The sequence below is a fragment of the Gekko japonicus genome, unplaced genomic scaffold, assembly GCF_001447785.1.
Source record: "Gekko japonicus isolate JY-2015 unplaced genomic scaffold, Gekko_japonicus_V1.1 scaffold2129, whole genome shotgun sequence".
NCBI classification, from domain to species: Eukaryota; Metazoa; Chordata; class Lepidosauria; order Squamata; family Gekkonidae; genus Gekko; species Gekko japonicus.
The window spans coordinates 36514-61933 of record NW_015176516.1 but is presented as its reverse complement, the minus strand read 5'-3'; the positions used below and the strand labels follow the sequence as shown (position 1 = coordinate 61933).

At 48.9% G+C, this 25420-nt stretch overlaps 1 protein-coding gene across 1 annotated transcript in view; it reads right to left on the bottom strand.

The window, feature by feature from the left end:
- ASIC4 (acid sensing ion channel subunit family member 4) overlaps nt 1-25112 on the bottom strand; it is a 123827-nt gene extending 98715 nt beyond the window's left edge. Inside the window, exon 1 of the mRNA XM_015427372.1 lies at nt 24438-25112. Coding sequence (XP_015282858.1) covers nt 24438-25013 — 576 coding nt within the window. The 5' untranslated portion in view covers nt 25014-25112. The remainder of the gene's footprint in view (nt 1-24437) is intronic.
- Between the last annotated feature and the right edge of the window lie 308 nt (nt 25113-25420).

Genomic DNA, 25420 nt, shown 5'->3' with positions numbered 1-25420 from the left:
AGATAAATAGGTACCACTGTGGTGGGAAGGGAACAGCGTTCCGTGCGCCTTGGTGTTTAGTCATGCCGGCCACATGACCACGGAAACGTCTTCGGACAGTGCTGGCTGTTCGGCTTTGAAACGGAGATGAGCACCGCAACCCTAGAGTCGGATTCGACTGGCTTTCGAGCAAGGGAACCTTTACCTTTACTTTTTACTGTCACAATACTTCCTATCTCTGCACCCCACTCATTCTGCTAGCCATCTCTTTTTCCTAATTTGACAGTCCTTCAAAATAAAAGCTGAGCTAAACTTCAGACTTTGTAAGAAAAGGTTCCAAAAACAAACTAGAGATAAAACTAAATGCATTTGGAAAAATATATCTAATTTATATAATTCATTTTGGTCCCGAGGATACAGGCTTCACAGATGCAATGCTTGGAAATCCTCAGTGAATTCCAGAGTTCCTGCCTGTAAAAGCATGGTTTTAAACCAGCATTGCCAATGCATACTAGGGAAGGGACACAATGTGTGCAGAGTCCACTATGCCTTGCATTGCCTGTGTGGAAAGAAACAGACTCCAGGTGTTGTGCACGAGTGTCATTTCAGGTACAAAGACAGAACTGCACCATGGCACATGGCAACAGTAGCTCTTGGCAAGTCACATAGCCCTTGGACACCCATGCTCAAGTCTAGTGAAAAGACCTAGTCCCAAGGCATAAAGAAATTCTGCTCCTTTGTGGCACCAGGAGTCACTACTCCTGTTATATGCAGAGCCTGCAAACACGAAAGGGGAGTAAAGGACAGGGAAAGCCCTACCCAGGATGAGAGGAATGGATGGGAAGGTAGCTACAGGAGATGTAATTTTCTCAGAAGTTCTCCTGACAAATTCTCAACCAGAAGGGTTTAAAGAGAATTAAGTAGCAGTGAGATAAGATCAGGACTCCCTTTCACAGATGAGCAACTGATTACAAGATAAGACACAAAAAGGGCAAAGGATCTATGGTCCATTTTCATCCTGGAGACAGGTAAACAATAGGCCAGGCTCTGAGGGTGTCCTTTGTGCAAGGTGCTCAAAAATGGCACAAAAAAGATGGGCAGTAAAGGGAGGACAGAGAAATCTACAGACGATACACATTTACTCAAGACAATTTAAATCTATAGCACAGTATTGGAAGGATTTCCCGAAGGATCCCTTAAAATTGTGAAAGAGGACAATGAAATGGCAGATTAAATTTAATACCAGTAAGTGCAAAGTAAGGCACCCTGGGAAAAACCATCGTTCTTCAGGGTAAAGAGTTATGATGGGTTCTACATTAGGCTGCTCCTACTCAGGAAAGAGATTTAAGGGAGTCCTTGTGGCCACAGCTCCCTGCAAACATCAGATCAATGGGCGGCAGCTGTCAAAAGCAGCTGAGATGTTAGGAGTAATTATGAAAGGGATATCTTTTTCTTTTTCTTTTTTTACAGAAAATAGCTTCAGCACCCTTATATATAAACCAATGGCAAGTCCACATATACAGTAACAAGCACAGCTGTGGTAACACTCCCCTCCCCCTCGGTGAAACAGAACTGGCAAAAATTGCAGTGCTGAAAAGGATAACTTAAAACACTCAGGGGATGCTGCACTCCGTACCAGGGAAGATGTAAAAATAATATTAGGACATCAATTTATAAAAGGACGATTTATAAAAAGACAGGACAAAAGAACTACAAGATAATTACCAGAAGAGACAAAGTAGGGGAGGCAATACCTTGAACTGGAACCACTTCGAACTTCGGGAAGGCTTTGATCATTCCAGCACAAAGAGGAAAGAAGCAGCTAGGCCCTTCACGTTTCAAGCCATTGGCAACAATAGGGATGACAGCCGAGAGGCAGGTGGTGGCATCAGAGAAATGTCCAGGGCTGTTTTGGCCTTCGAGGGAGGAGTCATTGGGGCCAGGCCCGACAGCAACCACGGGGTGATCTGCTACCATGGGACTTGCATGACTTGGCCAGGACTGGCTGCCGGAAACTGTTCAGCAGTAGCCCATTCCCACAACCCCACCCTGCTGTGGAAGGTCACTGAGTGGCCTTGGGCCAGTCACATACTCTCAACTTAACTTACTGCACAGGGTTGTTGTTGTGAGGAGAAAATGGAGGACAGGAGAAAAATGTAGTCTGCTTTGGCTCCCCACTGTGGAGAAAGCCAGGGTAAGAATGCAGTAAATAAATAATAAATATACTTGAAGATTGGGGGCAGATAACAGATAGGCTGGTGGGTGGGTGGGAAGATAGGAAGGAGGCAGGGAAAGGGGAAGATATGGGATTTGCCAGCAGGAGGGGAAGATGAAATAGTGTAGAGTGGGGAGTAGTGGGGGAAATGAGGTGCCCCCCCCCAGTGTACAATTGGGCTTGGCCCGGCAGCCAGTACTGCATAGCTAGACCCAATTCAGCAGCTGGCACTATTCACCCGGACCATATTTTCCTATGTAGAGGCTGCAAGGGGGAGGGAAGTAGGAAAAGCTGAAGACGGGGGGGGGGCATATAAACAGAGGTTGGTTGGAAAGGAAAGGAGGTAGGAAAGGGGGAAAGGCTATGGGGAGGTTTTCAGGGAAGGGAAAGAGAAAACAGCAGGAGAGAGGAAGTCAGATGCCCCCGTACCCAGTGGTTTTAAGCCCCTGTCACAAATTGTATCTCATTGCTTCCTAAGTACGGAGATGACAGCAGCCATAGTTCTCTTTTAGCTTCTCATTCTACCTGAGAAAGAACTCAATGAATCCTAACAACTCACATGTTACTCCCAACAAGGAGATTCCCTGTCCCTGTTTTGGACTGGTGGTGAACTGCTTTGCAAAGGACTATTCAAGATGCAGTGAAAATGCAGCACTTTAAAAGAAATCATAGATAGGAATTTCCATACACATTTAACTTCTTTAGAAAATAAAATGAATTCCAAACATTTCGTTCACATTTTTTTTAAAAAAATTAACATGTGACTCATTGCTACATGCTGTAATAACAATTAGTAATATTGATGGGTTCAAAATAGATCCAATGCATAAATGGAAGATAATATTAATGACTAACAGCAAAGACTGCTCTTTTGAGCGAGTCAAGCAGAGAAAATGCAGTCAATTGATGGATAAGACAGGAGCACCTGGCAGGGGACAGAATCCTTCAATATGTCTCTCTTCCTGCACTTTCCCCTAAAGTATTGGGAAACAGATTGGCCACAGTTGCAGATAAACACCAAGTCAAGCAGACTAGGATCTTTAAAAGACTGTTTCTGCTGGTGTACGTAGTATACTGGTTAAAGTGTTATATTGGGAGACCATGAAGACCATTGGATGACCATGGGCCGGCCAGTCATTCTCTCTTAGCCTACCTTACATCACAGGGTTGTTGTGAAGACACAACAGAGGAAGGAGAACGAAGTACGCTGCCCTGTGCTCTTTGGAGGAAGTGTGGGATTAAAAATGCAATAAAATGAATAAATAATTGCTTTACAAATAAGGAGTGATTTGAAGTGAGGTCCTCCCGTCTGACCCCACCAGCGCTCCAAGCAGTTAACATGCTGAAGGGGCCACAACATTTCCTGTAGGACTAACAGCAGCTTTGGAAGGTACCCGATTTCAGTCAAGAAAATACACGGTGTGTGTGGGGGGGGAGAGTTAAACACAGTGCTGCTGGTCTACACCTGCTCAAGGCACTGCTCCCCTGCAGCTGTATTTAAGTTGTAAGAAAGGTGGTGGAAGAGACTGTTACACCAATTGGCAATCTCTTAATTAATGGGGGAAATTAGTTTAATGGAGACAAGTGAGAGGGGGTAACTGGGATCTCCACCAACGTATACCAGGATTTTCCCTTAGAGAACTCTCAAAATAAACCAGTCAAATGTTTAACTGGAAGTTGTTTTATTGAAAAATAATAAAAGGGCTAAAACATACAAATAGATCACACACAAACACACAACCTAGCAAAGAAGAAATTAGGAAGGAGCAGGGAGATAGAGATTGTGGAGAGGTGATATTTACCAATCTAGAAGATTGAGGTCCACAGAGGCAGTGAGACGGCCAGTGTTTCACTGAGAAGAGGAGAGGATCCACATACCAGTGGGGGTGTAAGGTTTGATGTCAAGAACACACAAACACACTGCTATGGTACAGAGCGCTGGCAGTTATAGGAAAGATTCTCCCTGGGGCTGTCTGACATTTGCCCCCCACAAAATGACATGTAGGCTTTTTCGAGGATGGACAATGCTCTTGGGAAACCTTGATGAGATGAACTATAGGTGTTAATGTTTCTTGATGACCCTTGAGTACAGGATGGGAGAAACTACTGGATCATATGTGTCATGGAATTAGGGCCTGGATTGAGCCTCAGTCCTCTGTTAAACTTTAGTTACTCTAATTTCTATGGTAAAGTATAGTTGAATCTTTGGTTCTGTTTCCCAGGAGGCTTCAGGACTCTGCTGGTGCTGTGGCCTTCTGGTATTGATAATCCTGTACATGACTTTTATTTATTTATTTATGTATTGTATTTAAATCCCGCCCTCCCCACAAGCGGGCTCAGGGCAGCTCACAATTAGTGGCACCATGTGCCAAGATAAAACAGTTAAAAACAAGATAAAACAGTTATACAATTAACTTAGATACAGTTGATACCAAAAAGTGCTTGTAGAGATATTCATTCTTCATTCAATTAGAGATGGCATGCAAACAGAAGTAATACTAGGGCCCTGATTTAATGATATTTCGGCCTCCCGCAATGCTGTATCTTGGTCTGTATCTCTTTGCCTTTTGGAATGTTTATACACTATCAAATTCTAAATAGATAGGGTATCTGTGGCCCCGGTCACACAGGGGGGGGGAAAGCACGGCCAAATCGTGGCTTTTCTGAGCTGCAGCAAAATAGACGTGCGGCAGGGGGATCAGACAGATCCCCCAAGCCGCCGCACAGCTGCTCCCCGGCACAATCAGATGCGGGGGGGGAGCCATGGGACGGAGAGCGAGGCAGCCAGCTGCGCATGTGCACGCATACGCAGTTTGGCCGGGAGCCTCGAATGCTGCGGAAGACGGGCGCGCCGGTGATCCCACGGCCGCTCTTGCTGTGGAGCTTCAGGTAGGTAGTACTCTTTTCTAGATGCACATTTTTTTGATGCGCGTTTCCCCCCGGAAAGGACGGATTGGGGACGGGTACGCTCCGCTTCCCAGATGTTGCGCTGTGATCGCGCCCGTTTGATGCGCCCCCGATCTTGCGGGGCAAAACCTCCCGTGTGACCGGGGGCCTGCAACTAGCTTCCTTGCCTCTCTGAGTCACCCTGACTTTCCTTGACCTTCCTGACCCCAGAGATGGAAAGAAAGGCCTGAGCTTTGTCCTGTACCTCAGGTGCTTAGCAACAGACTTGACTGACAGTTGCATTCGCTCCCATGGGTAGAAGAAGGTTCTTAATGTCTGAATTTAGTCTTGTTTGTTGTTGTTCTGGCCAGCCACCCTCTTGACAGAGCAACCAAGGAGAGCAACTGTAGAGAACGACAAGGGCACTGTTTGTGCATCGGGGTTGTGTTGAAATATTCTATGTTGAACATTGAAATGCTACAAAAGTGTCTTCTGACTTAAGAGTGTGTGTAATGGAATAAAGTGAGTTGTGGTTTAGAACAACCGTCTCCCCCCCCCTCTCTCTGGATGCTGTTGGGATCCCTGCCAGCTTCTCTCCCTCCCCAATGAACACAGTGGGGGGGACGGGAGTCCATGAAAAGGTTCCTGCGCTCCTCATTTCCCCAACAGTACGAACAGCATTAAGTATTGTACAATTAAGGTAAATGGGCGATGGAAAGCATGACCGGGAGTGGATGAGTTTAATCCAAGGTGAGGTAATGTTTTCTTAGGAGGCCCATTGTTTAAATTATTTATTTAGATTTTTAAACTGCCCTCCTGGTGTACGTCAATAAAAAACATTCACGTAATAATCCACCGTTAATAATTATGCATCTCCTTAGGGTGGGGAGGAGGGCCGTTACTTGGTCAGCCTCTATGAGTCACCTACCAAAATATTTTCCCAGGGTCTTACCTGGCCAGCATCCATTTTGTTTGTACCAGACCCATTTTAGTTTCACTCTGAGGCCAGGTAGTGCCCTGCACATATGATTTTGGGGTAACATCACAGAAGGGTGTTTATCTCTCTCTTAGCACTAAACGGCCCCTCAAAGAGGAGGGGTCTAACCGCTAACAAGATCTGATCATAGACCTCCAACATTTGGTGTGGTTTGGCTCTCAGTCGCAGTTCAGGCCAATGGGGTCTCAGGTGGGGGATCCCATTTGGAAGCTGGTGTGCTCAGAGGACTATCTTCCTTCCTTCCTCCCTAGCAGATGCTGGCAGAAGGAAGGGACCCAACTGAAAGGAGACTGGGCTTGTTGATGCAACGTGGTGGTCAAAACCTCCAGCTCTTTTGGCCCAGGCAGTAGTACCTGCTTAGAACTGGAGCAGCTTGTCTGCCCCCTCGCACAGTGATGATGAGGAGCTCTCTCAGCCTTGCTTCCCCGTCCTTCCAATCTCTCCGCTCATTCCCTGAAAGACTCCTTATCTAACATTTAATTCAGAGCTTCCAACTGCTTTTGCTTTGTGGCTCTCCATCCTTCCCTGCCGTTCTAACAGGCTTTCTCTCCTGACCAAGCAGAAACTGCAAAGCAAAGAGTACTGATTTGCCTACCCAGTCCCACAAAAAGCAAAGACAAGGCCAATAAAGGCAACACCATCAGAGAGGGCCAGATAGGCTGGACCGAAGTGCCCAAAGAAGTATCAGGATTTCGAGGGGCTCTTCGCTGCCTTCGGTACCCTGCCAAAGAGAGGAGACAAACGGATTCTCTAAATTGGTGGAATTTGGTGTGCTACTGGGCGCACCATTGGCCAGATGGAAGGAGTCCAAGTGCCACTCACACCTGTGAGCTCGAACTGCTAGGTTGGCAGGAGCTGGAACTAGAGATGGGAGCTCACTCTGTCATGCGGCACACTCGGGTCTTGAACTGCTGAACTACCGACCTTCCACAGCCGGCAGTTCAGCGTCTTAACCACTTGAGCCACCGCATGCACAGGACCTTTAAATTAAACCAGGGACTGATTCAGCTGGTGGAAAGGACCGGCAATGGAGCACTTAAAATGTTGGACCCTTCCACACACACTATTTATTTGTTTACAGCCCACTGTTCTCACAATGGGACCCACTAACTCTTACGGCCTGATGCAGACAAGAGTAGAGACCACCTTAATATGATGGGCTGATCACACACTTTCTGACCAAGGATACTGCATGTGTTGTGGAAGCAGCACACGTGTGCATCTCCCACCGCCCACTAGCAGTATTGTGTGACATAGATAGTATTTGTGTAAACAGGATTAGCATAACCTCACCACACCTCATTTAGCAAGAAGGATCACATAGATTTGGCGCACGTGGGCACACACACACACTCATGTGCATGCTGCCTGTTTTGACTATTTCATCTATACCCTGCCTTTCACCGCAGTGAGGACTCAAAGGTGCTTAGATCACAGGAACACATGAAGCTGCCTACTACTAAACCAGACCCCTGGTTCATCACGATCAATAATGACTATTCAGACTGGCCATGGCTCTCCCGGCCGAGGTCGGTCCCGTCACCTACGGCCTGGTCCTTTTAACCAGAAATGCTGGGGATTGAATCTGGGATCTTCCGCGTGCCAAGTGGATGTTCTCCCTCTGAGTAACAGCCCCCGCCATCTTCATTCTCCTCTCCTCCATTTTATCTTCACAACAGCCCTATGAAGTAAGTGAGGCTGAGAGTGTGTGACTGGCCCAAGGTCACCCAGCAAGCTTCCGTGGCAGGCTGGGGATTCGAACTTGGCTCCCTCTCGGAGCCTGCTCTGACATTCTGACCAGTACCCCACACCAGCATGGGGGTAGAGCACACGCTGTCCCCAGCCACTGAATGCATGAACTGGAGCTAGATCACAAAGTGACCTGCCTCCCCCCACTCCCCACCTGATGGTAACGACTCTGCTTTTGCCTTTGTACAATTACTCTGCATTTGCACAGCCTCGTCCAGGCTGTCTTAGGAAGCATCTCCCATTCTAGCAGTGAGTAAGGAATCTTGAAAAATACTGATAAGGCTGTGTAAGTTAGTGACATTTACATAAACTATCCCTTGGATCCAGGGCAGTTATCATCAGCAAAAGTGTTTTAAAAATCATGCACAATAATCCCAATCAATAAAAACATCAGAAACAAACATCACATTCAGATTTAGGCACCAAGGGGAGTTTTGCAGCTGGGGAACAGCCTCCGACAATGACTTTCTTACATGCCCTCCCTATTTATATTTGCTAAATGGAGGGAGCAATAAAATGTTTCCCTCAGCTGACTGCCAATGTCATGATCAGCCATGGGGACAGAAGTCATTACTCTGGCAATGCAATTCAAAGTGGAGTTTCACCCTTCTAAGCCCATTGACTTTAAGGGTCTTCGAAGGATGTAACTATGCTTAGGATTGCACTGTGATTTTTGGAATTTTCTGTACTGTTTCCTGAATCACAAAGATACCCAGCACTCTGCTTCCTTTCCTTGGTGTGCCCAGGCAGTCCCGGTGCCCCCTGACAGGCCCATCACTTTGGGCCGCTGAGAAATGTTTATCATTTATGTTATTTTATCCGTGTTATTTATAGCCTGCCTTCCTCACTGGGACTCAGGCCAGGTAACACAGAGTGAGTCAATACAAGCAACAGGATAGGGACATTCAGTAAACAACGAAATAGGATTTGGGTCATGGAACCATCCAGAAGTATAAGAACAGAACTGAAGCAAAGTAAAAATAGAGATAAAGGTTCTATTAGAATATTAATGGGGGAAAAAGGGGGGGAGAGATAAAAATAGGAATTTAAACCCTATATTAAATGCAAAGAAATGGCAAGACATAGGAGATGGGATATTGTACAAATGTGATAGGTTTACAATACAGAAAAGAATCTGCGGTACAGCTCTGACGGAGCAAAATCCTTAGTAAGATATAGAAATATAAGTTCTGAGTTAATAAAAAGTGAATGTTATGATGGAGAAAAGGGAAGATATCAGTTAGTAAGGATGTGATGGACATGTTACTCTGTGTTGCAAGAAAAAAAATATGTGTTGTACAAGGAGTTTGTATGTATGTAACTCAGTTAATGTTCTTGTATTTGTATATGATATAGGCTTATGAAATCAAATAAATAGAGGTATTAAAAAAAAGAACCGAAGCAAAGCACAAATGTTAACATGGCACACTGAATGATGCACAATTTCATAGTAGGATCCATATTCCAGAAAACTATACACATTAGGATAAGAAGACACAAAGAAGAAGAGATTGGGTTTATACCCCATGGCCCTTCACTCCCCAAAGGTGTCTCAGAGCGGCTTACAAACTCCTTTCCCTTCCCCTCCCCACAACAGACAGACACCCGGTGAGGCGGGTGGGGCTGAGAGAGCTCTTCCCAGAACAGCTGTGATAGAACACTGTCCATACTACTTGGATTATATTTAGACGAATTGGTCCAAATAGCTTTGTGAACCAGTGCTACCCTACTGCCTGCATAGTGCTACCCTACTGCAGTGCTACCCTACTGCCTGCTACCCTACTGTACAGTGCTACCCTACTGCCTGTGTAGAAAAGCTCTCCTGAATAGTTCAGTTTTGCATAGTTGTTGCGGCTTCTGCCTTGTGGAACGGCCTGGCCTGCCTGAGGAGGTTGGGAAAGCGAGCCTTCCCGACCTCCTCAGGCAGGCCGTTCCACAAGGCAGAAGCCACGACAGAGAAGGCACATGGACGGGCAGTGGACGATTTTACCCATTTGCAGGTTGGCACTTGCACAAGGCCCCGCTCAGATAAGTGAAGCTGTTGTGGTGGAACGGTCTTGCAGAGATGAGGCTCCCGATACTTTAAGTTGAGCCTGTAACTGATGGGCAGCCGGGCCGATGCCTGTGTTTTCCTAGGATGCTCTGCTGTGCACATGATTTAATTGTGGGCTGCCCAAGTGGCAGAGACAGAAAGGACCCTGCACATGCTCGCTGTGGGAGAGGAGAGAGGAGAGGGAGACGCTCTTGCCTCTGTGTTAAGTCCGCCCTGACCTTTTGGCCTTTTGTTATCTCGGTGCTGCACGTGTGTGTTGCCGGAGTCTCGAGCATTGTGCTGTTCAGAAAGGGAGAAACAGCTTTAAACAATTATTGTTTTTTCCACCTGACTGGCTGCAGTCTTGTTAATTTTTCCCCTTTAATATGGGAGAGCAGAGACGGCAGCTGCATGGAAATGAGTCGCCCTCCTATCCCCAGGCCCTGGCTGGCATTCAGAGTATGCCGGCCTCTAGTGCAATCATGGCCTTCTATAAATAAAGCCCAATATCTCATCAATGGCAGAGCAGCCGTGCTTTATAGAGTCGTCTGACATAAAACCGTCCCTCTTTACAGCCCTCAAACCATTTGCGTCATTTAGCGCAGCTCTGTAAACCTTCTGTTCTCCACGCTATGTTGTGTGCAGTGCCTCATGGCAGAGACGCTGCCACGCGCTTTATGCCAGAAAGCCTGGGAACCCTCGGCGTGGAAATGTGGTTGCCTCCCACATAGTTACAGCTGAGGACACCTGGCACTGAGATACACCTGAGTATTACACCAGGAACCTCAAGAGTCAGTCCACAGTTACAGCTGGGAAGATCTGGCACGGATAAAGACACCCTTGCAGAGAAAGTCTCTTGACACCACCAGTCCTCCTCCCTGCTCCCAAAGCCATTCAGGATACCTGCTCCTCCTTTGACTCTGGAGAGAGCTTTGCAGCCCTTTCATTCACAATTGCATGTCATTGTGGGTGAGGATCTGCCACAGATTGGCACATTTGATTGCCATCACACAGTTCGCTAATGAGAGCTATGTGCATTAGTGAAAGGAAGGATGGTGGAAGTCTTCGCTCCAATGTTCAGTTCATAATTCATATGTAAAGATGTAAAATTTCCAGAAATTTTGAAGCTCGGAAAACCCCCCGGTTTCCCCCCCCCCCATTTTTTTCTTGGTGAAACGGAAATTTTTGGAAAAATTGAAAAAAAATGCTACATTAGCACTTCTTTTTTCTTTTCCAGATTGAAAGTCATTTAGGAACATAAAATATGACTACGGACATTTTTACTTGGTATGAAATTATCACAACTAGCCTATTAAAAATAGAGTGTATCCAAACAATTATTACAAACAGAATACCCACCCACATGCAAAAACAAAACTGAAACCCTTTTCTTTTCTTGTGACAATAGCACCTCCTAAAGGAAGAAATGCATCTTGTTCTTGCATTGGAGAGTTCAGTTTGTAACCTAGGACTTGCTTGTCCTCAGTGCACAGAAATTAGATCAATCTGATACCATACATATTTTTTAGAAATGATCTGGAAAATATTTGAACACCTGGTCTTAAAATATTTTATTCATCATGTTAAAATAAAATGTTCCATAAGCAATTTTCTTTTCTTTTCCTTTTTCAATTTTTCCAATGTTTTGGAAAAAAAAACAAAAAGGCTTCAGGAAAAAAATGGGAAAAAACTGTTTTTCCCCCCAATTTTTTCCGTTTTTTTTCTGGGTCTTCACATCTCTATTCATATGACTGTTTTTGAGGAGCAATAATCACTCTTAGCTGATTATGAGTTGAGACAACTGGTCCTTTTGTCACATGGAGAAGCTTTCACAATATCACTTTCCCAGGTAGAAGCTGAGGGAGAAAAATGCAATGAGTTTTCCACCAGAAAACCAGTCATATTAATTGGCCTTCAGTCTGTGTCCTCATCTCCAGCAGCAGAGCACACCCACTGCCTCTCAGTGCAATTAATGGCTTTCTTATTTGGGATGCATTATATAAAATGGCACCAATCGTTATTATCTCTGCTCTTGAATCATGATGAGTTACTGAGTTTTGCACTGAGAGACCACATTAATGAGGTCACAAAATATCATACATAAATCATCCTCCTGCCAAACACTATGAGCAGTAGTCTCCTCACCTGACATATCCCCAAGCCGACATTATCCAGAGGTTGCATGCTTACCCCCACAAATTTGGGCAAAAAACCGTGGCACAAATGGAGCCCTAGCTAAGGAGTGCTTCATACATTATACCAGCAGTGTGGGAGCCACTGGATGTACCATTATCCCATAGCAGTACTATCTTGGATAAAGACCAAACACTACAAAGGGCGGAGCCAATCACCTGAGTTCTTCTCACAGAATCATAACCCCTGGCTGGGTGGTAACTGATCCTACCTGCTTGGTCCTAAGCCTTTAATGATTACAGCAGCACTCTGGCCAGAGTTTGAATTATTGGGGAGAAAGGTAAATAAACACAATCTTCCAGACTCACCAATTTGCTCCGATATAGCTTTATAAAAACAGTATCTAAAGGACCCATGATTGGGGGGGGGGGCAATATTTCGAGCGCCAGCATTGGCATGAAGTCAGAGAAATGGATCTCCCTTGGCCCTACTGCAACGTATACAAGGAATCTGAGTGAACATTCCAAAGCACCAAGGTGCAGCTTCATTTCAGCCCACTACAGCAAGTAGATCCTCACACATCATGCTATCAGTAGGATACCAAATGAACCAACATACAAACATTGCTCCCTCCTACTTTATCCTTCCAAAAAAGAATACAAACACATGAATTCTGGGTCTCCATCCACCCCTCCTGTAATGTATCCATCTCAGACCGCGTGCACGGCCATTTCGCCATGCAGTCAGGCGAAGCGACCGAACTTCACTCTCAGGGACAATGGGACAAGTGGATCCTAGCCGGCACCTATCGGCAGGCTAGGCTCCTGGCCGAGAGCCTATGGAACGCTCGGCCACTGTAAATAGCCAATCACTTGTGTGTGGGTGTGTTTAGGGTGCGGGGTTGTGCACATGTAAACCAGCCTGCGAGCTGGTTACTCTCGTCCTGTTCTGAGCTGAAATAAAGTATGAGAGCTGAAATCACGAGTAAGTCTCAGTACTTTTCACCTCCATAAGGACAAGTTCAAGCACAAATGTTTATCACTCAGTATTTGCAATAGATTGATGTCTTGTATGCATGAGCAGCCATTATCACAGACAGAGCATTCACACATTCTCCAGCATCTCAACCATAACATTCCTCAATGAAGGCAGTTCACATGTTCACCTGCAAGTACACGCATATGTGAAGCAGCCCTAAGTTAGCCATGTGCATGAAGGAATGGGTCTCAATTCTTTCAAGGAGAAATGTGGGCTGATAAAATATTTTAAATATATAAATAAATACATGGGAAGGGGGAATATTCAGTGCCAGAGGATCTATATGGCTAGGGCCTTTTCTGTTCTAACCCATTCCAGGCTAGGTCAGGTTGATCACCATGCAAAAAATCCATCTTTGAATCTACTCAGTAGTTCTTGGAGTTCTTCATCCCCGTATGGCACAGGAGGACCCCTCAGCCATCCACTGTGACTTGCAGGCAGCCCCTTAGGCAGACATGTTGGGGGGTGGGGAAAGAGGGGGCACAGTGTTTAGCACAGTGGTGAATTACATTAATGGAGCTAATTATATTAGCACAGGGGAAAGCCCCTCCTGCTCAGCCACAGCCCCTTCCCTTGCTGGGTGGTCCGTCCCCAACAAGGCCACAGGGCAAAGCAGAAGGGGAGGGCAAGGGGGGGCTGAGTGGGATGGCCCACCCCGACAGACACCCCACTGCATTCCCATACACAAAGCCTCGTGGTCTGGCGCTGGGAGGACTGCGGGTTCACCCACGCTCCCTCTCCCTCCGCCGCTGCCTCCTCCTGCGGGCTGGTGAGCGAGGAGGAGGAGGAGAAGATGGGAAGCCATCGTGAAGGAGAAGCCTGGCCTCCTTTGGCACAGGGCAGGCAGGCAGCGGATCCCAATAGTATTATCTTGCTACTGATCTCTCAGCAAAATAATACTATTGGGAGCCACCACTGCCTGCCTGCCCATTCCATGCCCAAAACCGAGGGGTCTGGCATCCTCCTGGGGTGGTGGAGCTGATCTGTGGGAGGCATTGCCCCCAAATGCCCCCTGTGGCTTTGGGCCTGCTTGCAGACATGAAGGAAGGAAGCATCCACAGAAGCTGGAGTATTTCCAGAGCTACACAGTGTTTGACTTAGCCTGGCTTCTGCCTCTTGGAGGATGCAACTGACCCACCACACTTTCTTTTCTTTATTTAATTCTTAAAGCTTATTGAATAGGCTACCATCTTAGATTATATGTGAAATAGGACTTACCATTTTACCTGATTTTTTTTAAAAAAACAGTAGATATTGCTTTCCTTAACCATTTTTTTTTTTAATCTCATTCTCTGGGATCAATACAGCAACAACTGCCCATCCAAGAAGATTTCCTGGCATTTACCACGTGCTAAATACGCAGGAAAAGATGCCAGGGCAATGTCTCTGTAGCCTGGAGCAGGATGCACCCGGATGCCAAAAAGAACAGAGTGGCTAGCGCTCCCCACCCCACCCCCGGCTGCTTGAAAGAGACTTCACCTGTGTGGGAAAGCATCATCAGCCAGCAAACAGGCTGCTCAGAAAGAACATGCGAGGAAGTGACCTAGGATATATATGGTTTTATGGTCATTTTTTGCCAGCTGTGCTTCTCCCAGTATCTATACAGGCTGAAAGGGTGCAGGAATTGTCTGTGGGACGACCACTTGAGATACTTCTGGAACCTGCGAGCCATCTAGCTGGAATATTATTTATTTATTTATTTCATCTATACTTGACCCTTCTCCCCAATGTTGACTCAAAACCGCTTGCATTGTTCTCCTCTATTTTACTCTCACAACAACCTTGTGAGGTAGGTTAGGTTGAGAGTGTGTGACTGGCCCAAGGTCCCCCAGCAAGTTTCCATGGCAGAGGGGGGATTTGAACCTGGGCCCTCCAGATTCTAGTCTGACCCTCTAACTATTACTCCATGCTTACTCTCAAATAGTTAACGGCAAGGAAGTCGACTGCCAGATCAGGGAAGTATTGCTTTGTGGTTCTGCATGTCTTCTAGTGTGCGGACTCTAATCTGGGAGAACCGGGTTTGATTCCCCCACTCCTCCACTTGCACCTGGCTGAATGACCTTGGGAAAGCCATAGCTCTGATAAGAGCTGTCCTTGAAAAAGAGCAGTTTCTGTCACAAGCTCTCTCAGCCCCACCCGCCTCACACGGTGTCTGTTGTGGGGAGGGGAAGGGAAAGGAGTATGTAAGCCTCTCTGAGACTCCTTTGGGTAGGTGAAGGGCCATGGGGTATAAATCCAATCTCCTCTTCTTCTTCTTCTTCTTCTTCTTCTTCTTCTTCTTCTTCTTCTTCTTCTTCTTCTTCTTCTTCTTCTTCTTCTTCTTCTTCTAGACACAGGGCAAAGAAAAGGAACGGTGGTAGAGAAAACTTCAGTTAACAAAGAAAACAAATTCCCTCCAAGAGATTCTGAGCCGTTTTATCCCATCTGCAAGGTTCAAGTCCCAAAGGCGGTTTGGTGCCAAAGTGGGGTCATGTGGCAGATTACTGGGAATCTAACAAGGGATCTTCTCAAAGCCATGCTGGACTTCCTGGCCACAGGTTCCCCTGGACTGATTCATCCCCCCCCCCTCTTATGGGGAGCTGTAGCCACACAAAAACGAAAGCTCCACTCGAGCCTCTGAGCCACAGTGAAGCGGACGGGGTCAGAGGCAAAAAGCCCCGAAGAGTCCCCTCCTGTGCCAAGCGGGAGGCTGAAGGCGGCTCCTCGGGCCCAGGGCTCACGTGCTGAATCCTGACAGTATTATAGACAGGCCTATTAAGTGTGTAATATTAAATTAACCCAGATAAGAGCATAAGAGCCTTTAAAGTCAATTCATTAAATATAATTATGAAGATCGCTTTTTATGCATGGCAGCAATCTGATCTCAATCAGAGAGACCGTGCTGAGCCTGCTGCTCCCCACGGCGCTGCTTCCTGGGCTGTGCCGCTGCTCCCAAGCAGGGGGATCACTCCCCACGGATCAGATCGCCTGTCTGAGCGCCCAAGTTCACGGTCCCAGAGGGCCAGCGGCCTCCTCTGACCCTCCACAGCTCCTCCTGCTTGGCCCAGAGTTGCCCTCAGCACCCCTCAGCACCCGCCAGCTGCTGACTCTCTTCCGGCTCATGTCACCACCACTAAGATCCCTTCTGAGTTATTCCAGGCCTGGGCTTTGTCCTCCAAGTTTGGCTGATTTCCCTCAGTTTACATTCAGCTTGGGAAATCTGAAGGAGGAGAGAAGAGAGATGATAGCCCATAGTATCTTATATCCATCTTTTCTCTGGTGTGGGTTAGGACTTGGATCCCTGCCCAACAGGGCACACTCTGGCCTAGCATACATACATCCTGGAAGAAAAATGCCCCAGCATTTTCAGCCAACTGCTTCCCCCTCCCTCCCTGACACCCCCCCCACAAGGAGTTAATGAGGCTTTCGCTCTCCCAAGGCTGCTTGCGTTCCTGCCCCAGTTAATTAACTGCTCCTGGGGAACAATTAATATCTGTCAGGAGATGTGGGGCCCATGCCAGCCATTCCACCAAGTCTTTGCTCAGATGAGACTGGCAAAGTCCAGGCAGGCCCTTACAGCTTGGAGGTTAGACTCTGGATCGCCATCAGCTCTGTACTCGGCAAGCCTTTGTTCATCCTAAAAAGGCACAAGCCAGGGATACCACACACTTTCACGCTGGCCCTTGAGGATGGTGTGGGACTAAGACCTGTGGCCTGTGGCAACCGGCTCCCTCCGTAATTCTCAGTTTGGTGTCATGGTGAAGTGCGAGGGCTCTAATCTGGGAGAACCGGGTTTGATTCCCACACTCCTCCACTTGCACCTGGCTGGATGACCTTGGGCAAGCCATAGTTCTGATAAGAGCTGTCCTTGGAAAACAGCGGTTTCTCACAGAGCTCTCTCAGCCCCACCCACCTTACAGGGTGTCTGTTGTGGGGAGGGGAAGGGAAAGGAGTTTGTAAGCCGCTCTGAGACTCCCTTGGGTAGTGAAGGGCGGGATATAAATCCAATCTTCCTCTTCATAGTCTGGAGAAAGAGCTCTGAGTCAATTGTGGCAGGAAACCCAGCCACAGCTCGACTGTCCTTGAACTTGCAATATACTGAAGTGAGTGCAATAACAAAGCTTACAGTAAAAACCAAAGACTTGGAGATTTGACGTGGCTTCACTGCGCCCACCCCTACTCCCGTGACACCTCACTACAGGGCAGCCCCTGAAGGTCTTAGCTCAGCTGAAAGAAACTGACCTGAAGGGGAGATGGAGACAAGCAAACCATGAGCAGTCCTGGTGCTGAGTACGGGAGGCCATAGAACTTGCTGGTTCTGTCTCAAAACATTGAAGGTCTTAGCTCAGCTGAAAGAAACTGACCTGAAGGGGAGATGGAGACAAGCAAACCATGAGCAGTCCTGGCGCTGAGTACGGGAGGCCATAGAACTTGCCGGTTCTGTCTCAAAACATACTCACTCAGTGACTCTGTACAGAAAGGATCTGTTTGTGCAAGAGGTGTACGAAGCAACTTGGGGGAGGGGGACAATAAGCACCAAGCCTGCCACACAGGGACCAAAATCCTCCAGTGGAGTTCTAAATCTGCAAGAGGTGATGTTTTCTGCACCTTGAGGAGTCACAAAAGCAAGCAAGGAAGAGGAAACTACACTCTGCAGGGCTTGCCAGGTCTCAAAGCAGAGTATGGGAATACATCGTTCTTGCCAAGGAAGTATATCTTTGCACAGAGCCACAAGCAATTGGCTGAGTCAAGGAAGGGGTGCAGAGGCCTGAAGACTGCATCCGCTCCTGGGACTGGTTACTTATGATATAGCCCACTGCAGAGCCAGGGCTGAGAACCCTTCTGCGGCTACAGCTGCGCTCTGGTCTCTTCACCTGCTCCCCCATACCAGAGTCATGAGCTGGGGGGGCAGAATAGGGCACAGTTTCCAGATACTAGGAACAGGGGTGGTGACCTCTCTCCCAGAATTTATGTACTGCAAAGTGGGGTTAATAGATTGGTCTGGCCTTGGAACCAGAGTTGGCAGAGGAAACTGGACTAGAAAGAGGTAAAACTGGGGGGAAGGGGCAGGGAGCACAAAGAAAGTATAGCTTCTATGTCATTCCTGTACCAAGGGATGTGTTACACCAGTTTGGTGTAGGGGTTAAGTGCACGGACTCTAATCTGGGAGAACCGGGTTTGATTCCCCACTCCTCCACTTGCAGCTGCTGGATGACCTTGGGCAAGCCGTAGTTCTGATAAGAGCTGTTCTTGAAAAAGAGCAGTTTCTGTCAAGAGCTTTCTCAGCCCCGCCTACCTCACAAGGTGTCTGTTGTGGGGAGGGGAAGGGAAAGGAGTTTGTAAGCCGCTCTGAGACTCCTTCGGGTAGTGAAGGGTGGGGTATAAATCCAATCTCTTCTTCTTCTTCGATATTATCACTTGTTGTGAGAATGAGCCCATCATGGAGTCTGATCAGACAGCTCTTTAGATCCGCTCAAGGCACAATTGCCTCATGGATCTAAAGGTAATGTCCAGACACAGACATCTGGGAAATGTCCCTCTTCCGTGGGCATTGCAATTTGCTGCGCTTCGGAGCCGTACTTAAAAGATAGCACTTTAAATCTGGGGTTTTTGGTTACGTGCGGGACAACTGCGGACTTTCACCCGTCTGATCGTTCCACCAGCGTGCAATCCTCCCGTCAGGGTGGTCTGACATCAGACCATCCCGAGTGGGTGCCATTTTAAAAAATCTCTACACATGTGTGGCTCAACAAGGATGTGCCGTTACATCTATGCGCATGCGCAAAAAGTTTTTTTTAAAAAACCACCGCGCGCCTCCTTCAACAATGATGCGCTGTGGTGCCTATGCACATGCACAATTTTATTTTTTTTAAAAGCTCACTGCGCATGCCTCCTTCAGTGGATGCCATCTAGACAATCCACAACGGAGGCAGCGCACGGTAAGGCAATTCACCAGGGGGATGTCTGGTCGTGCTACCATGAATTAAAAAGATCAGGATAAAATTCGAGCTGGCATAATGACGGGATTAGCTGCCCGTCTGAACGCACCCATGGACTATTCTCCACAGATGGAATTTTCATATCACCCAGTGTTAACCGAATTCTTTTCAAGAGACAAAGCTCGTATTTTAGAACAAAAAATGTTGACTGTTGAAATTATGAACGTGTGTGTGCGTGCGCTAGTCAGACGCATACTGAGAAGAAGTCAAACACACCACCAGAGCGTAGGGATGTACAATAGAATTCTGTTTAAAGGGGGAGGCAAAGAGAGGGACACGCTCCTGTCTTTTTTCATCTTATGTATGCAATATAATCGAGTGACTTACAAACTGCGGCTTCTTTTTTCATCTTATGTATGCAATATAATCAAGTGACTTACACTAACAGCTACTAGATTTCTGAATACTGTACAGATCTCAGTATGAGCAAAAACCACAAAGACTCCTGTGTCATGTTAAAGACTAACACATTTATTGTGGCTCAGTAAGCTTTTGTGGACTGCCTAGAATCTTCTTTATCAGATGCACAGTCATCCACATCGCTGTCTTGAAGAAGCAAGCGCTACCCTGCAACAAACTGGTTAGTTTCTAAGTGACATACAGGTCTTTGTTTCTCACTACAACTCACAGAGCAGCCATTCCAGATTTTGCCAGTAGAAGGGCAGGGATGAAGAACAGTCCCATAGGACGGGACCACAGAGAAGCTCTTTGCGCCAGGCACCAGCCCCACTCTGTGCCAAGATGATGGGTTAGCAGGGAAGCTGCTTCCAAAGCAAGCGACAAGAGACAGTGTAGCCAGCTGGACAAGGCACAGCAGAGCAAAGAGCTTAAATGATCAGAGGACTGCATATTACTATAGAGGAAATCCGTGCTGACGTCAGCAGAAGAAGAGAGGTGGTGAAGCTGGCATTGTTGTTTCTGCCACCAGACTGGGGATATTGATGGGAAAGGGGACAGGGAGCTGGGCCTTTTGTGCAAAGGCAGACTCACCCACCAGGCATCAATATGCCCAGGATGGCAACAAGGTCTCCCAAAGCATCGCGTGAAATGCTTACCATCAGCCACATAAAGTAGCTTAAAAACTGAAACTTGCCTTTATCCATCCAAGACCTGTCTGTGGTTCACCTGGCCTGAGAAAGACGCATGCCCCCCCCCCCACTAGCCACCCACCTTGGCAGGGCTGCCTACAGTCCCGTCTCCCCCCCCCCCATTGTGGAGGCTGGGGGAATGGATGGCATTGCTGCCTCTGAACAGCGGTGGCCGAGGAACTGCACCAATGGGCAGGCAGGAGGCGGCAGGTGGAGGGGGAGGCAGCACAGGGAACTCATTTACCCAGAGTAAAAATAGGCTGGAAAATGTGACATTTATTAAGTATGATTGTGGAGGAAAGGTCATCGCCAGCCCCAGCACCGAGATGGGGGTGCCTCTGATTATACGGCTGGGAAACGAGGCGGCAAAGCCAGGCTGAGCAACAGCAATTGGGGGGGGGGGCCTGGAGAGAAATGCGTGATGATCCCTTTGTGCTTCGAGCCCACAATATACCAGGCAGGGATCCCTGCCGCTCGAGCCTGGGATGCCACAGGATCAACATCTGCCCACGCTCCCCCTCCATGGCCCTGACCCCACCCTCACTCTGCACGCGCCTGTCCTCCAGTCTCAGTCAAAACACTCCTTAGGAGAAGCCCAAACAAAGCCGCTAATGCAGCAACAGCCATTCCCACCAAATCCCTTTTGAAATTCTGGACCACAAAAGCCGAAGTGCAGCCAACACTCCGTTTGGCCACCGCTGTCCTATTCACTCACCCCTCCAGCTCCTCCGACACCCTGCTAGCCTGAACCACAACACTTCAAAGCCCTGCCCCCCCATTCCCTTCCCTGCCCAGGGGCAGCCCCCTTGCTCAGGACACTTTCTCACGGAGGGCTGCCTTCTCGCTGTCCTCCCCAAATACCCCTGGTCCTTGTGGCGACGGCGAGTGTTTGGGAAGCCCCCTCAAACGACCTCTCAAATAGAGGGGGCCAGGCCAGCAGCAAAGATTCTTTTTTCTTATTCTTTTTTTTTTTAAAGGCTCTTGACATCGATTTCAATTTTTAGAAATGCATTAGCCTCCCCTCCAAATGCTGAAAACGGAACCCCTGCAGAGCAGGTGCCAGCTGGGTAATTGTTCTCTTGAGTGTGCAGGGTGGTGTGCCTGAACACATTCCCAAAGCGCCTCTCCCTCCCTCCCACCGATCTACACCAATTCTCCTTGCCCACGGCCAAAGCAGCCCCTCTGCCAAGCAAACGGTGTCCCCTTGCACGCCACCACGGGAGAAAAGGCCTGACACTCATGTGCCAGCACTGATGGGCAGCCGATGGCCTGCCCCGCAGAGGGGATTTTCACTGGCAGCGCCAGGACCAGACCATCTTGGCTAGCGGCAAGGCTGGGTCAAGGGTAGAGGGTGACGACTTAGGGGTCACCGAACGAGGATGATGGGCGGAGGGAGGGACCAAAGAAGGGCCAGCTGAGCCACGAACCATTCCGAACAGCCCAAGAGGCTGGCCAGCTGCTGCTCCGGCTAAGCACCAAAGAGGTTAACTCTCCAACCCTTCTTTGGCTTCCTGGATAGAAGCCCGTGACCCTTCCGTGCCCCTGCCGAAGGGATCCTGGGAAAGGGAAAGGGCTGAAGCGCAACATGCCAGGGCCTGGCTTCCCCAGCTGCCACGGGGGGAGCGCAGGACTGCCAGGGAACCTCCTGTCCGGCAGAGTACAAGGAGGCCATTGATCCCCCCGGCACAATTCAAGCCGTGTGTGGGGGGGGTTCTGCCTAGCGCGGCCTGAGAGTCCAAGGCAGACGATGGGAGGGCTCACACACTGATGAGTTCAGTATCCAACACAGGGGAAATGGTGGACTACGAGGATTCCTGTCTTCCAACCAAGCCCCCTTCCTGCACAAACACAGGCAGAGGGAGCAGAGGAGGTGCGCAGCCGACCGGCCAGTGCTGGGAGGGAGACTCCCTGCAGCTCAGCCAGGGCCCGTCAAGATTTACTACGCTGGCCGGGCTTTACTGCACACGAGATGCTTACGCGGGGAATTTTCCCAGCGGCCCCTTAGTTTGCCTTCCCATAAAGAATGTGGATTTGTGACGCTAAATAGAGGGAGATCATTTACCAAGCACCGCTCTTACTTACAGGATCTTTAAAGGGGATCCATCATGCGATGCAACAACGCGGACAGCTTGGTGGCAAGAGAACCGCCAGAGCGGCTGTAGGCAGCAGCTGCAGCAAGGGAACCTGACCCACGCCAGCCACCACGGCGGGGCCCTTTCAGACGGCACTGTCCCCACGTCTCTGACTTTCCCCTATGCTCACTTCCTTTCCTTTTTGCCCATGCCTCAGCACAGGCAAGTGCAGAGACTGCTGTTGAAATGGACAAAAAGAGACTCAAAGGCCCCGTTCTCCTCTTCCTTGTGGTGGGCCGCCCTGGACCATATTCCCTGAAGCCACATATCACAGCCATATCTTTGGCACTGGACTGCTGCTGCTGGAAGACACATTTCCATCCATCAACGTTCTTCCCCAGCATGCAATCTCCACACCAATGGCACCATGGGCACAGCTATCTATATTCCACGATACCAACAAGCACAGAATTTGATACTGGATCATAGCGGAGCATCCAGAGAAGCAAAGCTTTTATTTTTGTTTTTAAAAAAGCATGTTTCTAGTCCTTCAAGAGGCAGAGGCTCAAATAGATAGGCAACACCTAGTAAAATCTCCGGTTCAAGCAACACATTACAGGAGAGATCTGTGAGTGGATTTCCCAATTACTACTTTGTAACTGAAACGCAGTGGCAGGAGGCAGCCAGTTTTTTTTATTTTTTTAATAATGAGAGACTTTAACCCTCTCCGTACTGTTTTCCCTGTCAGAATACCCCCTGCCCAGACTCCTATTTGTCCTGTGGGGAGAAAATGTAGACCTGTGTTTTTTCTCCCCTGCAGGACAAACAAAAATCTGGCTGAGAAAGTGAAACACCCCTCTCTCCTGATTGTATATCAGTAATAACAACAAAGGATCTTGTAGTTTGAATGTTAGAAGCTTGTGGTAACTGTGGTGACCAGAACAGGATTTCCAGTGGTCAGAAGCCAGGGCTTAATTTACATGATGTTTCCAGGTTCTACAACCTGGAGGACAAAATTTGGATTTGTGTGTGTGTGTGTATGTATGTGCACACTTGGGTGCGTGCATGTACACACACACACACATGCACTGTGGTGACTGCTGCCTTTCCCTCTGCACTCCAGCCTAATATTCTGACACAGTTCACAAGGGTTTCAAGCAGGAAAGGACTTTAAACAAGCCCTGCTAGCTGTGGGGCAGGATTTCCAAGGGGCCACAGGGGAAGGTGTGCTCCTGGATTCCCAACCTCATGTTCCCATGGCTGTGCTGTACCGGACATCTAGCGGCAAAGCAGAATCTTGGGGACAGGAGAGAGTTTGTGTGGCTACCCTGGCCAGGAGGCCAACCTCTGACCCATTGGATGTGTGTGTTTGTGTGCAACTTCTCCCTCCAGCCACAGCTTGTCAGCTTCTTCCTGTCCTGCAGCACCCCCAATCACTCCCCACCCCTCCACACAAAGCAATCGGGAGGCAAAGCAAGCCTCCGGTGTCCGTAGGGGAGAAGCAGCTCATTTCCAGAGTCATTATGGTCTGAAAAGGGTCCCATCAGGTATTCCGCCCGCTCAGCACATTTATTTCCCCAAACCACAGCGGGATTTGTGATTTTCAGACTCAATATTAGAGCAAGTGCGGGACTGGCTCATTCCACCTGGCGGGAAGCATCCGTGATAGTACAAGCCGGTCCACAGCAGACAGAAAGCACCAAGAGAATGGCAGAGTGGCTGCTGTATAGCCCCGGCTGGGACTTGGACAGTGCCACTATGGGCACGGAGGGGTGAGTGTGGTCTTCCTGGAGCAGAGAGAAGCACTTCTTCTTCCCCAGCTCATTGTAATGAAATGCCAGAACCTCCGGTTGCCTCCTGCACCCACCCAGGCACCCCCTCTCGTCTGCTGTAGGCATCCTGAGAGCTTACGGTTTCCCTGCTCATAACTCACAGGGTTATCTGCTCCTATTTCCCTTCACATTACATGGTGATCTAACCTACTTGGATGAGAATGGTTGTCCAGTCTCAGACGCGGACAGTACCTTTAGTGCCCAAAAAGCTTGCGTGCACACCTCCCCCCCAGGTCTTGCATGCTGCCTGAAAGCTGGCACGGTATCCTATCACCCACGCCTCCAGAGCCCTATTCTCTCCCAGAGAGAAACTTGAGTTGTAATTGCAAACTCAGTTCCGGCATGAACTTCAGCAGCATCAAGGCATCCAGTCCCACCACTGCTTTACGGAAGAGGAAGAAAAGTGCAGGGCAGGGCAGGGGCAGGGCAGGGACTCACCACACTGAAGTTCTCCGCAGAGCAGTTCTCCCCACTGAAGCTGCAGTTCTTGAGCATGTCGTCCAGCTGGTGTCCAGTGCGGTTGACAATGTCAGCCATGTCTGGGTCGGGGTAGAGGAGGTCTGAGGCCTTGTGTCCATCGCGGTCCTTGGGTGGCAGTCCAGTCATGTTGGCCAAATGGAAGATATCGGCATCAGTAAGCGCCGAATGGCGGAAGCGGTTGATGTTGCAGATGGTGACAGCCGGGAAGATCATCTTGTGAGTGGCCTCTTCATCCAAGCTGGTGACGTGCGGGTGCTCGAGGTAGAAGAGCGCTGACCGGGCGGCCTGGTACAAGAAAAAGGCCAGCGAGGCCACGAAAGCCAGTGCCCAGAGGGCCTGCCGGATGCCCAGCTGCCCGGAGTGGCAAATGTGGCCGAGGCCGTGCAAGGTGCTGGTGCCCGCAAAGGCAGCCGGGGTCCGGTGGCGTGGCCGGCTGGGCTCCTCTAGCAAGCTCTCCTTGTCCCCTTCCTCTTTCGCCGCCTGCTTCTCATCCTCCTCTGCAAATTTGATTTTGCAGACAATCTCAATCGGCATCTGTGCCGAGGCACCAGGCAGCACACTACCCCCCCAGAGAGGGGAGGCAGCGGGAGCCTGGGGTGCCCGGCACCGGCCGCTCTCCCCTGGCTGCTGCAGGACGCCCCTAAACCAGCAAGCCCACTGGAGGAGGAGGAGGAGGAGCAGGAGGAGGAGGAGGAGGAGGAGGGGGAACCTGGCCCCAGTCCCCCAGGAGCTCCTGGCCGGCGGCAGCGGTGGCTCGCCTCGCCTCTTGTCTCACTAGTGATCTCCTCCTGGTGCCTCCTCCGCCGCCGCCGCCTTATCTGCACGAGCCCAGCTGTCACAGAGCTCCCCGCTGCTCCCCTCGCTGCTGCTGCCGCCGTGTGTGCCGCTCCTCCGCACGCCCCGCGAAGACCCCGCCAGACACGGGCAGCATTTAGGCATCG